This window comes from Lipotes vexillifer, unplaced genomic scaffold (genome assembly GCF_000442215.2).
Source record: "Lipotes vexillifer unplaced genomic scaffold, Lipotes_vexillifer_v1.1 scaffold205, whole genome shotgun sequence".
Classification (NCBI taxonomy): Eukaryota; Metazoa; Chordata; class Mammalia; order Artiodactyla; family Lipotidae; genus Lipotes; species Lipotes vexillifer.
In genome coordinates this window covers 206,168-219,169 of record NW_006781396.1, presented here as the reverse complement: position 1 = coordinate 219,169, position 13,002 = coordinate 206,168, and the positions used below count along the sequence as shown (strand labels likewise).

At 39.2% G+C, this 13,002-nt stretch overlaps 1 protein-coding gene across 2 annotated transcripts in view; it reads right to left on the bottom strand.

The window, feature by feature from the left end:
* Positions 1-13,002, bottom strand: part of CFAP70 (cilia and flagella associated protein 70) — an 85,980-nt gene that overhangs the window by 33,444 nt on the left and 39,534 nt on the right. Inside the window, exons 10-15 of one of the 2 annotated variants that reach the window (XM_007454658.1) lie at positions 10,711-10,881; positions 9,705-9,785; positions 8,034-8,125; positions 5,516-5,576; positions 4,998-5,192; positions 3,354-3,485 (exon numbers count right to left, since the gene is read on the bottom strand). In XM_007454658.1, the coding sequence (XP_007454720.1) occupies positions 3,354-3,485; positions 4,998-5,192; positions 5,516-5,576; positions 8,034-8,125; positions 9,705-9,785; positions 10,711-10,881 (732 nt within the window). Of the gene's footprint in view, positions 1-3,353; positions 3,486-4,997; positions 5,193-5,511; positions 5,577-8,033; positions 8,126-9,704; positions 9,786-10,710; positions 10,882-13,002 lie in introns of both variants that reach the window. The other variant, XM_007454659.1, reaches the window with a different exon arrangement.

Genomic DNA, 13,002 nt, shown 5'->3' with positions numbered 1-13,002 from the left:
CCAGAAAACTCCCAAATTAAAACAATCCTACAATCGGATTTCTTCATTCTTAGACAGGAGCTGCTAACTGATCCTGAAGAAAACCACATACAGTCTTAGCTGAAGGCCTTTAATACTCTCACCAATCTATGTATTTGTCCTTGTTCAGCAACATTTTTCATAATGCTGTGCAGTATCTAAATTTTCTTCAAGCTTTTCATTCAACTCTTACCCCTTCACTTTCAGTAAAGGCGTTACTTCACAGAACAAATAGAAATCATTAGGCAAAAAAACCCTCAACTTTTGAATCCTACACCTGAAGTATTTCTTTCTGCATCCACTGTTACCTCTTTCCTTTCAGTCTCAGAGGACGAGGCATCACATCCTTCTCTGTTTCAAGGCTAATTGTTGCATCTAAAATCTTGATCCTTTTCCACTTGTATATCCTGAGTTTGCCATTGGTTATTCCCTCTTTTTCCTCAATTTTCAACTTCTCCCAGTCTGCTGACTCTTCCTAAACCTGTGGATGTTCTAAAGACTTTTCCATCTTAAAAAGAAAATCTCTAATTTCTAGCTACTGTTTCCTACTTCTTCCCTTCATCTTCCAACTTCCTGAATTAATATTCCACCTGCTTCCTAATCACTCATTTACTCTTCAATTCATTATTATTTGAATCCACATCATTAGCCCAATGAAACTGCTCTGAAAAGGTAACAACAACCTCCTTATTGCCAAATCCAATAAAAACCTTTCAGATTTTTTTCTTTTTTCCCCAGGTTTATCAAGATATAACTGACATGTATCACTGTATAAGCATATATTGACTTAACATATATTGTGAAATTACTACTACAGAAAGTTTAGTTAGCATTCATCATCTCATATAGATACCATAAAAAGAGAAAGCAAAAAAAGAAAAAAAAATTTGTCCTTGTAATGAGAACTCAGGATTTACTCTCAACAGTTTTCATATATACCACACAGCAGTGTTAACTATAGTCCTCATACTGTACATTACATCCCTAGTACTTATTTATCTTGTAATTGGAAATTTGTACCTTTTGACCTCCTTTCTCCAATCTCCCCTCCCCCACCCCAGATCTTGTTTTTCTTGAACTCCTCAGAGTATTTGACATTTTTTCTTCTTACAATTTTCTTCCCTTAGATCCTGAAATACCACTGTCTTCTGGGTCTTTTGCCTCTTCAACAATTTACTTGCCTCCTTTATTAATTCTTTTACTCATCCATCCCTTAAATGTTGGTGTTTCCTAGGGTTTTGCCACCAGCTTGCTTCTCTCTCTACTCGTGCTTTTCTTGGCAGCTTCATCTATCACCACAGTTTCTCTAGCATCTATATACTCAAGGCTCCCAAACTAATCTCTAGCCCAGATCTCTCTCTTGAGCAAAACCCCACAAGAGTCAATGTTTAAAACTGAATTCAACATCACTTGCCTTCCACCAAATTTGCTTATGTTGTATTTCTTGTCCTAGTCAATGGTATTGCCAACTACCCAGTCACTGAGACTTAAACTTAAGAATCTTTGCTCTCTTTTCCTCCTTAGTATGTAATAACCAGTTAACATCACCAGTTCACCACCTCTAACCCATCCTACATACTGCTATCAGAGTGCTTTTTGTAAAATGTAAATCTAATCATATTATTTCCCAGTATAAAATAATTAAATTTATTGCATCTAACTGCTAATAAGGGGAAAAGCCAAAACTTCTTTGTGTGGCATATAAGGCCTCCATCCACGCTCCTAGCTCCCCTACCAGGAACTGATCCCTGGCTTCATCGCCTGTTTCTCTGTCACTCAACCACTTCAAGCTCTGCTCCTGAACTATATGCAGTTTCTGTATATGCCATATTCTTCCAAGCTTCTAAGCCTTTATGATGTTCTCTATGACTCAAATGCTCTAAAACATCTACCTGGTGAGCTTCTTTTTAGCCTTCAAGGCCCAGGTCGAGTCACAGCTCCTCTGTGAATCCTCCCCTGAAAGATCTCAGGGTGAAGTTGATACTTTCTTTAGGCATCCCCTAACCTGCTCTACCACGGACACACCTTTGTCACAGCACTTACCTCACTCTACTGCAGTTATTTGTATTTTGTGCCTCTCTCCTCTACTAAACAGGGGCTCCTTGGGGACATAAGGCAACAGTAATTACCATCTCATGCTCAGTTCTCAATTGCTTTCCAGATCAAATCATCCAAATCATCTGTGCAGGATTGTTCTCTTAACCCTAGGATACTGGACACTCCTACCTCTTTCAGGAAGGCTGAACAGGTAAAAGAAAAAGTGACGGTGGCCAAGAAGAAAAAAACAGTAAAGGAAAGAACAAATAGAATAGAGACTTTGAGGGACTTCCCTGGTGGCACAGTGCAGTTAAGAATCCACCTACCAATGCAGGGGACATAGATTCTATCCCTGGTCCAAGAAGATCCTACATGCCGCAGATCAACTAAGCCTGTGCACCATGACTGAGCCTGTGCTCTAGAGCCGGCGAGCCACAACTACTGAGCCCATGCGCCCTAGAGCCTGCACATCACGACTACTGAGCCCACGTGCCGCAACTACTGAAGCGTGTGCTGCAACTACTGAAGCCCACATGCCTAGAGCCCGTGCTCCACAGCAAGAGAAGCCACTGCAATGAAGAGTAGCCCCCACTCACTGCAACTAGAGAAAGCCCTTGCGCATCAACAAAGCCCCAACGAGGCCAAAAAAAAAAAAAAAAATCCACCCTTTCCTTTAACAAAAAAAAAAGAATAGAGGCTTTGAGGATGCATAGCTGGTTAGAGACTACCAGGGGGACAAAAACACTTTGATTTTGTCTTTGTTTTCAAACAAACCACAACTGCATACATAAAAAATGAGCAAATGAAGGAAAGATGTAAGATGTACAAATATAAACAGACAAGTGGGAGGAGACCAGTCAGATAGAAAAGGCATATATGAAGTGTCATTGTCATTCAACTATAATATCTGAAAACTCTTAGTTTTTCTTTGTTTTGATTGTCAGTCTTGAAGAAAAAGTTGAGAACTGTACACATTCACAGAATAAATAGAATGATAATTTTTTTCCACAATTTACATAGCTTATTTTATTTTTTATCCATCAAATTTATGACAGTTATGAAATTAATTTTTATATGAAGTTGAAAGAGGATACCCCTTTATTTTCCCTAAAATTAGTCTTATAACTTAGGCAGTTTCTTATTCATCTTTGTGTTTTCAATGCCTAGCACAGAGCAGACACCCCAAAAAATGTTTGTGGAATTAAGGAAGAAAAGAAGCAAGAAAGGAAGGAATCATTCAGAGGAGACCCTGATGACCTACAGAGAAAAGGAAGGGTTCTTAGCTCTGAAGCACCTACTTGATTTAAGGCCACATGCATCTGATCCACCAAGAAAATGTAGAGCTCACTAATAAATTTCTGCAGCTCCTCTTGGCTTTCAAATGCTGTTGTCTTCAAGTACTTCTCTCTCACAATCTTTACCACAGCATGCTGCAAGAGACACATATCACCATCTGATAACACAGTCTAGCACCATGCTAACAGCACAGGCCTCCCTTGAGTTTCTGATCTAAGGCTCATCAGAACTCCAGGAGGTGAATGATTTTCCTTGGTGACTGCAAGACTATTGGTTCTCTGATTTTCCCCCAATCAACATACTCCACATGGCTTTTCTTAACATCACCATCATCACCAATACGGTCAATACAGGATTCATACTTTGTGAAGAGTCATAAAGCAAAAAAAACCTTAGCATTATGTTTATGCATTACATTTCTCATGGTGGCCACATGATTCAAGGGAGAAAAGGAGAAATGCCTGATTTGAGAGTTTGGAGAATGGAATCCTGGTTCTAATCCTGCCACTGTACAACCTCATAAATTATCTTACACTTGGTACTTCAGTTTCCTCATTTGTTAAATGCATATGTACTCCTGGTATTCCTATCTTACTTCAGAAGATGATTGAGAAGCCAAAGAGAAATAACAGGTGGTGAAATTTAAAATGCTGTACAAATAACATATTGCTATAGCCAGGACAGCGTCTTCTTTTTTCTCCCCTAAGTTAACATTATTGCCAGGCTTTGTACTAAGCACTTTCCATGCATTATTTTATTTAATTCTAATAATGACCCCATGTGATCATATTAATATCATCCCTCATTGCTAGGCAAAAAATTGAGCCTCAGAGTGGTAAGGTCACTTGAGACACAACTGAGATGTGACTATGCCACCTGAGAATAGCCTCTTGCCTCCATGTATATCAGCTGTTTTTCCCTTTGTTACTTCTACGTGCTTTCTTCGTATCTGTTTGGTATAGTATAGGGCACATAGTAAATGTACATAGAGAGGCAGCGCCGTGTAGCAGATGAGAATGTGAGTCTGGAGCCAGACTGCCTGAATTTACACCCTGTCTTTGACCTTTACTAGCTCTGTGATCTTGGGCAAATTATTTAACCAACTAATGTTGCAATTCTCCATCTGTAAAATGGGGAGTACCTATCTCATAGGGCTGTTGTGAGGATTAAGTTAGTAAAGTATGAAGCATTTAAAAATTTATCTGGTATACAACAAATACTCAATAAATGTTAGCCATTATTATTTGGGAAATTATTATTAAGTAAATATTTCTCAAATCTTAGTGATTCTATGGACTAGGAAAAGGTTTGTAATGGGAGACAGAGATAATTAGTCATGGAATCAATACCAGGTACAGAGTTTCTGACTGCTAGTGCAACATGAAATCTGGCCCCAAATCTGGCCTAACTTCAAGTGAAGAATTAGTTTCTTAAAAGCTTACACTCAGGACAGATACTGAACCATTCCAAGCCTCTACAGGAGTGGAAGGATGTCTCCAGACATTCTATTCTAGAGAACATAGCTCTTTGCACCAACAGCAAGAAAGGTAGAGCACAGCTGAACATAACCAGAGAAAAAATAACTAGGTATATAGAGAAGATGCTTCATAAAAATCCATGGAATCATTAAATAAATTAATATTTACCTTGAGTTGTTCTTTAAAAGCAAAGTATTTTCCAGAGCAATTAAGTTCATAGTTGAGCTGGCACTTCTGCTCCTCCAGGGTTTCACTATCCAGATCACTCCCCACTTTGACTGCCTGTTTTCCAAACATCCTGTGATACTCATTCAGAATGGCTCTAGAAATGTTCTTGATCTGCATGTGGTAGTCACTCACTGCCTAGAAAAATACAAAATGTCTGGTAAAGAGGCCTCAAAGAGGTCAAGACATAGAATGGAAGTCTGAAACTGGATTGGGTTTTACAGTCAATAATACTTTAGGTATAAATTGCCCTTTTCTTCCCAGCTCAGAAAACATCAGCCAAAGATTAAACACTGTACATTCTTCACTGAATGCCACTGGTCACAAATAGAAGCAGGAAGGAAAATATGTGAAGCTACAATTTCTCACCTCTTCTGGAAAACATACTGAAGAGGCCATGCATTATTTTCACATGGGTGTACTCAACATCTTAAGAGTTTCACCTTGGCTTTGGTACTTGCCTTCTGAGCTCCTCCTGTCCGACGGGTAAGAGGCGGCCTTGGAGGAATCATTTCCTTGACCCTGTATCAGAAAAAAAAACAAAACAAAACTTTACTATATTCAGATTTATGTTCTTTTATTTCCCACCTCTTAAGGTCTAGGTGAGGGAGATCTAAGGTCAGTTGCCCATCACACTTGAGCACTGAGCTATTCTTTCATGTAAGAACCTCGACGTGAACCTCACAACAGTGTATGGCTGTGGACTAGACAAGAAGAAAGCCACTAAGCAGCTAGCTGGAAAGTAGATAAGTTGCACTTCTGGCTAATTTGAGCCCTGGCTTTACCCTTACACATTTTTTTAAACTGCTGTACACAAGCTGCTTGACTCAGGGGTTAGAAAGAGATGGCTGTTAACAACTTTATGTGTACTCAGTAGAGTCTCTGAAAGCACAAAGTTTTGGAAATATAAATGGTACAGGCAAGCGAAAGCTTTTCTTTCCTTTCCAATAGGATAAAAAGTGTACTCTTGGTCATAATTTATAAGACTGCATTAAACTACAGTAATGATATCAAACTTTATGGTGAATAAGAAAATATATTTTATCACAGTCAAACTACTTATGCCAAAACCTCTACCTTCCATTTTCATGAGCTCTTACAAGAACCTAAAGGAAATTAAGTTATAGCTCTTCCTTCTTACAGTTTCACATTCCTACTGAGGTATACTACACTGCCTTGAAGTTTACAAAAAAATTCACAAATTCAAGTTTTTTTTAATAGGTCCTGTGTATGGGGGAATCCCCTGGCGGTCCAGTGCTTAAGACCTGGAGCTTTCGCTGCAGTGGCACGGGTTCAATCCCTGGTTGGGGAACTAAGACACCGCAAGCTGCGTGGAACGGCCAGAAAAAAAAAGTGAGAATAGGTCCTATGTAATTTTATACCTTGCTCATAATTCCTAATTTTAATTTTATTTATTTTAGTAGATAATATATCCACATGATTCAAAACTTAAGACGTATGAAACAATATATAGTAAATTGTCTCCTTCCAACCTTGTTGTCCAGCCACCCAGTTTCCTCTCCAGAGACAACATTATTCACTTATTCAAAATATATACTGAGTGCCTATTAGCCATCGGGCACTTTTCTAGGTGCTGGGGATAGAGCGTTAAACAAAGCAGACAAAAATTCTTGCCCTCGTGGTGCTTACATTTTAGTTGGGAAAAAAAGACAATAAATAACATAAATTGGTTAGTGATATGTGCCATAGAGGAAAATAGTGCAAGAAGGCAGATAGACTATGTTGGGGGCTGCCGGGGGTGGAGTTGGGGAGCATATTTCACTAGGGAAAGACTCAGTGAGATGACAGTACTTGAATATGACCTGATGGAAGTGAGGAAACAAGTCATGTAGGTACCTGGGGTAAGGAAATTATAGGCAAAGCAAGCAACAAGTGTAAAAGCCTTGGTGCAAGAGTGTGTCTGGCATGTGTGAGGAATAGTGAGAGGTCAGTTTGGCTGGACCGAAAAAAATGAGGACAAAATATATGCAGAATACGTAGGCCCTTGTAGGCCACTGTAAAGCCTTTGACTTTTACTCAGAGTGTGATGGGGAGTTGCTGGTAGTTTCTGAACAGAGGAGTCACGTGAATTGACTTCCATTTTAATACAATCATTATAGAACCCTATAATAAGAATAAGTTGCCCAAATGTCCATCAACTGAAGACTAGAAAAACAAAATGTGGTATATGCATAGAATAAAATACCACCCAACAATAAGGAAATGAAGTACTGATACATGCTGCAGTTTGGATGAATCTTGACAGCACTATGTTAGATAAAAGAAGTCAGTCAACGAAGATCACATATGGTATGATTCCATTTATATGAAATGTCTCAGAGTTGGCAGACAAAAAAGTAGATAAGTGATTGCTTAGGACTGGGGTGCAGGGTGTTGGTGGGGAAACGGCATGAGGGTTGGAGGAAATGTAGAGGGATTGAGAATGTATATGGAGACATTACTCCCCATTTTACAGAGATAAAAAGGATATAAAGGAATACTATGAATAATTACACATCAACAAACTGGATAATCTTGATGAAATGGATAACTTCCTAGAAACACAATCAAAGCACTGTGGTACAATATAAAAATAGTTCTAAAAAATTACATATATTTACATGTGACAAGGGTGTGTGTGTGTGTATAATATAGGGACTTTACGATAACTCCAGAAGGATAAGTACCAAGGTGTTAAAAGGGGTTATCACTGTGTGAGTAGAAAGAAATCTGGGTATTTTTAGATACTTTCTTGTTGATTTTTTTTTCCTTGCCTATCTTGAAATTCTCAATTTTTTTGTAATTGGCAACATACTGCTTTTATAACAAGAAAACAAAAGAAACTTATCTGAAAAAAAAACCCAGAAAACTCTCTGCTGCTTAGCCCAAGAAAAATTACATTTATGTGGACAAAATGACTTACTTTTATTTATACCTAAACTGTCTTGCAAAGCAAGTATGAGAACCATTGCTACACACCTTCTGGCTAGTTCCTCCGGCATTCGCTTCGGAACCAAGGCTTTGTCCAGCTCAATCTCCAGCACAATGTATGTCCCTGCTTCTACATATTGCTGTAAAGACATTTTTCTCTAATTTATTCTTTCCAGAAAAACAGATATTTATGAAAAAATTTTAGTAACATAAGATAATGCTCACAATATAATAAGTGAGAAAATTGTGCATATAACTATATACAGTGTGCTTCTGACTTAAAACATTTTTTACATAGAAAAATAACTGGAAAGAGAAATAGTAACACTGGTTATCTCTTGCAGAAAAAGGTTTTCAATTTTATTCTTGGAAACTTCTACCCCAGCTGAAGTCTTGTTCAATTTGTTCGATACTGTTCTTGGAATTGTTTCAAGTGAATGCCATTCTTTCTTCTACCAAACCTCTTCCAGGAGTCATGAAGAAATAACCTTATAACTGTCTGACATTCCCACCCACACCCTCTTAAGCGCCATCTATCAACTTCAACCTCATGGACATTTCTACCCAGATTCTTGCCAGCATCCTATCAATACAACATGTCCAAAACGGAACTTATCATTTCCCCTATATCCATCTCTATTTTTATTTTTCTCTTAATGATTCTGTCATCTCTCCAGAAAGTGAGGCTTGAAACCTGAGTTATCTTTAACTTTTCTTCCTCAACACCCCAAAGCTTTCAAATTCCACACACCCTGCCTCTACAGGTTTTTTACTTTCTTTACTACAATCCCTTCCCTAGACTAAACTGTCATCAACACTCATCTGTACTGTAAATAAAACCTATAAACTGACATCTGAAGACTCTACCACAACTTCAATCTCTTTTTTCCATATCCTGGCAAGAGTACTGCCCTGAAACACTCATGAGGTATTTTTTCTACGTGACTTACAAAACTTCAGTGTGAGTCTCTATGATAAGGCTTAACAGTCTCTCATCATCTATACAATGAAGCCCAAACTTTCTAGCAAGCCTTTCAAAGTCTTTCTAAAACTCAACTCAGTCTCTTCTTTATCACCTCCTTCTAGAACCATTACTTTCATTTCTCTATACCATACACTGAATTAATTGATGTACCCTGAATTCTGCTACCTTCTTTGTGCCTTGACTCAAGCTGTTCTCTGGCCCTGAAATTCTTCTCCTGAAATTCATTTGGCAAAGGGCTCTCTTTATCTTTCACTACTTAGCTTCGATACCACCTCTTCCTGAAGTCTTCTGAGACTGTCCCATCTGACTCCTCTGAGGCCACATAGCACTTTCATTTGTACCTCTACTACAGCATTCATCAAGATTCTTACAGTTAGTTATGTACCAGTCTGTTTTGCCCACCAGAGTGTTGAGTGTCCTGAGGGCAAACGAATAAACGCTGCAGATGATGCATCTTTGCATCTCTCATAGTGCTTAATATAGCATAATTAATAAAAGACATAAATTTTTAGTGCTAGAAAGGACCTTGAAATTAATCTGGTATCCACTCCTTTTAGAGAGTCTCAACAAGACAAAGAAATTTACCCAAGGTCATAAACTAGTCGTGGCAAATATGGGATGGTTACTCAGATAATAAGCATTTTCCTGAGCATTTTCCACTATATCATACTATCTTGCTCAGTAAAGGACTGATGAATTTAAACTTAATTTTCAAACTCTTCATGCATAGTTACCTGTCCTTCTGGATTGTTGCAAAGAGAGGGTTCAACTTCCAAAGGAGTATCTGAGCTCTGAGATTTTATACTAGATGCTTGCTGAAAGAAAATAAGCACACCTCAAAAATTCAATTCTTGGGACTTCCCTGGTGGCTCAGTGGTTAAGAATCCGCCTGCCAATGCAGGGGACATGGGTTCGAGCCCTGGTCTGGGAAGATACCACATGCCGTGGAGCAACTTAGCCCGTGTGCCACAACTACTGACCCTACCTTTTAGAGCCCACGAGCCACAAGTACCAAAGCCTGCGTGCCTAGAGCCTATGCTCCGCAACAAGAGAAGCCACCACAATGAGAAGCCCGCGCACTACAACAAAGAGTAGCCCCCGCTCGCCGCAATTAGAGAAAGCCCAGGTGCAGCAACGAAGACCCAACGCAGCCAAAATAAATAAATTAATTAATTAATTAATTTTTAAAAATTAAATTCAATTCTTGGAACTTCCCTGGTGATCCAGTGGCTAAGGCTCTGCACTCCCTATGCAGGGGTCCCAGGTTTGATCCCTGGTCAGGGAACTAGATCCCACGTGCCACAACCATGAGTTCATGTGCTGCAACTAAAGATCCTGCATGCTGCAACTAAAAGATCCCACATGCCGCAACTAAAAATTCCACATGCTGCAACTAAAGAAAAAAAAAGATCCCACATGCTGCAATGAAGACCTGACACAGCCAAATAAATAAATCATTTTTTTAAAAATAATAATTTTTTTTTAATTATTAAAAAAATTCATCTAGCCCTCTCAAGTCCTCCACTTTGGAGAGCTTGTCCAGAAGTTAATAAAGCTGGTTCTTTGACTTCTAAAAAAAAAAAATTCAATTCTTACATGGTCTCCACAATAGCAGAAGCAAGGACCATTATGTTGCATCAAAACGCAAGCTAAACTGAGGCAATTCACCAAATGAGAAATCAGTGCAAGCCTCTGGAATGTGACAAAACCAGCAAAATCATCACCTTCTCAACAACCTACCACATCCCCAGGCCTAGGTCTTGCTTCCATATCCTTTTCTTTGACTGTTTTATCTTCTTTCAGGTTCTTAGAAATAACTGGTTTGGACACTGGAGAATTAATTCCTCCTATTTTATTATTCTGAATCAAATTATGGCCAGTATCCCGGAACAAGCTAAATAAACACTTGGTCTGAAAAGAAAGAAAGAAACAAAAAAATGTAATGACTCACAGGCAAATGAAACAAACTCAGTAGAAACCCACATTATTCATTAATATCATTTAGTTTTCTAGACAATTTCAATATGGTACAATCAGAGATGGATAGGAGAAGCAAAAAACAATTGCCTTGCCATACTTGTTGAACAGGTGAAACCATCACAGAAACATAGCTGCCTACCCTGTTTTTTATTTTTTTATTTTTTTTTATTTATTTTATTTATTTATTTATTTTTTTTTGGTGGTACGCGGGCCTCTCACTGTTGTGGCCTCTCCCGTTGCCGAGCACAGGCTCCAGACGCGCAGGCTCAGTGGCCATGGCTCACAGGCCCAGCTGCTCCGTGGCATGTGGTATCTCCCCGGACCGGGGAACGAACCCGTGTCTCCTGCATCGGCAGGCAGACTCTCAACCACTGCGCCACCAGGGAAGCCCTACCCTGTTTTTTAAATTAATAAGAGAACTTTCAACCTGGCTTGATTTGGTGTCTCATAACTTATTACCAGAAAGCTTTTAAACTTTGACACATAATTTCAGATTAACTTTAAGTGGTAGAATTTATTTCTGTACAGGAAATATCATCTGTCTAAATACTATTGGCCTATCAATTATAATTTGAAGAACAGTGCAAGTTTAAAGTAAAAATTTGTATGGGAAAATTCAAACTATAGATAAATAACTGGAAAAGAATCTTAAAATAATTTTTAAATTAAACAACATGGATGAATCTAAATGTAATTTATGCTAAGTGAAAGAAACAAGACCAAAAAAAAAAAAGAAACAAAAGAGGGGAGGAGTGGACAGAGGTGGGAGAGAAGGTTAACAGATGAAGATAATGGATATTTTCATTATCTTGATTGTGGTGATAGTTTCACAGATGCAAACCTACTGTCAAAAGTTTTAAATTGTACACTGTACATATATGCAATTTATTGTATGTCAATTATACTTCAATAAACCTAAAAGACAGTCCAACAATATTAAAGAAAAATTATAAATAGTAAATATCACTCACAATCTTACCACCTCTACAGTAATTGCTGTATTTCATATATTCTAAGATGCAAACTTTTTAAATTTTAACATCTCTGGAAGAGAGAGCATTACATGTAAGTGGTATTATACAATATGTAGTCATTTGTGTCTCCCTTTCATTCAGCGTGTTTTTGAGGTTCATCCATATTATAGCATGCATCAGTAGTTCACTTTTTTTTTCTTAATAAATTTATTCACAAAATATAGTGAGACTGTAGAGGGTCTGGGGGCTGTACATGGGCAGGGGCCTGGGGAGCTCTGTATATGGGGCTGGGAGACAAGGGAGCCTCCAGGTGGAAGGGTATTTTTTAATAAAAAAAATAATGGGAGGTACAACCACCCCCTCCCCCCTCCCCGATTAAAAAGACACAAAAATAGACGTCTCTGAGGTAAGTGGGGAGCCTGGGGGCTTAAGGGTGTTGAAAGGGTACTTCGTGTTTTCTGCCGACACCGGTCACACACTGGAGCATTCTCCGATCCTAGCTCTTCTTCCCTGGTGAAAAGGTGAAACTATCCCGCAGAGTCACCTTGCCCCCAGCAAATCCTTTCTTTGGGATGGACAGGAACAGGTCACAAAAAACCTCGGAGGTCGTGGAGCGATACACACAGGCCTGGCACTTGAGACAACTTTTCAACTGGCCCACAAACAAGTCCACAATCTTGCTGTCCTCTCGCTCGAGGTAAGCTTCCCATTAGGTTGGCTCGGTTGTCACCGCTTAACTCAGGTTCTAGCAGAGCCCCTCAGCGGCAGGGTGGGGAGGGAGCTGGACTGTTGGCCAGAACTGGTGGAGCCCGGCGGCCTCGTCAGTTGATTTCGAAGTGTAGCAGCTCCATGAGGAGCTTCAGAAACTCTTGGGCATCCTGCTGGCTGTATCCAGAGAAGGAGGGAACATATTTCTGGAAGACACCTCGGAATCGAGTAGGATTCACAGCTTCGCAGGAGTCAGGGTGCCACAGGGCACCAATCACATCTGCAAAGCCTTCAGAGTTCACTTTTTTTTTTTTTTTGCGGTACGCGGGCCTCTCACTGTTGTGGCCTCTCCCGTTGCGGAGCACAGGCT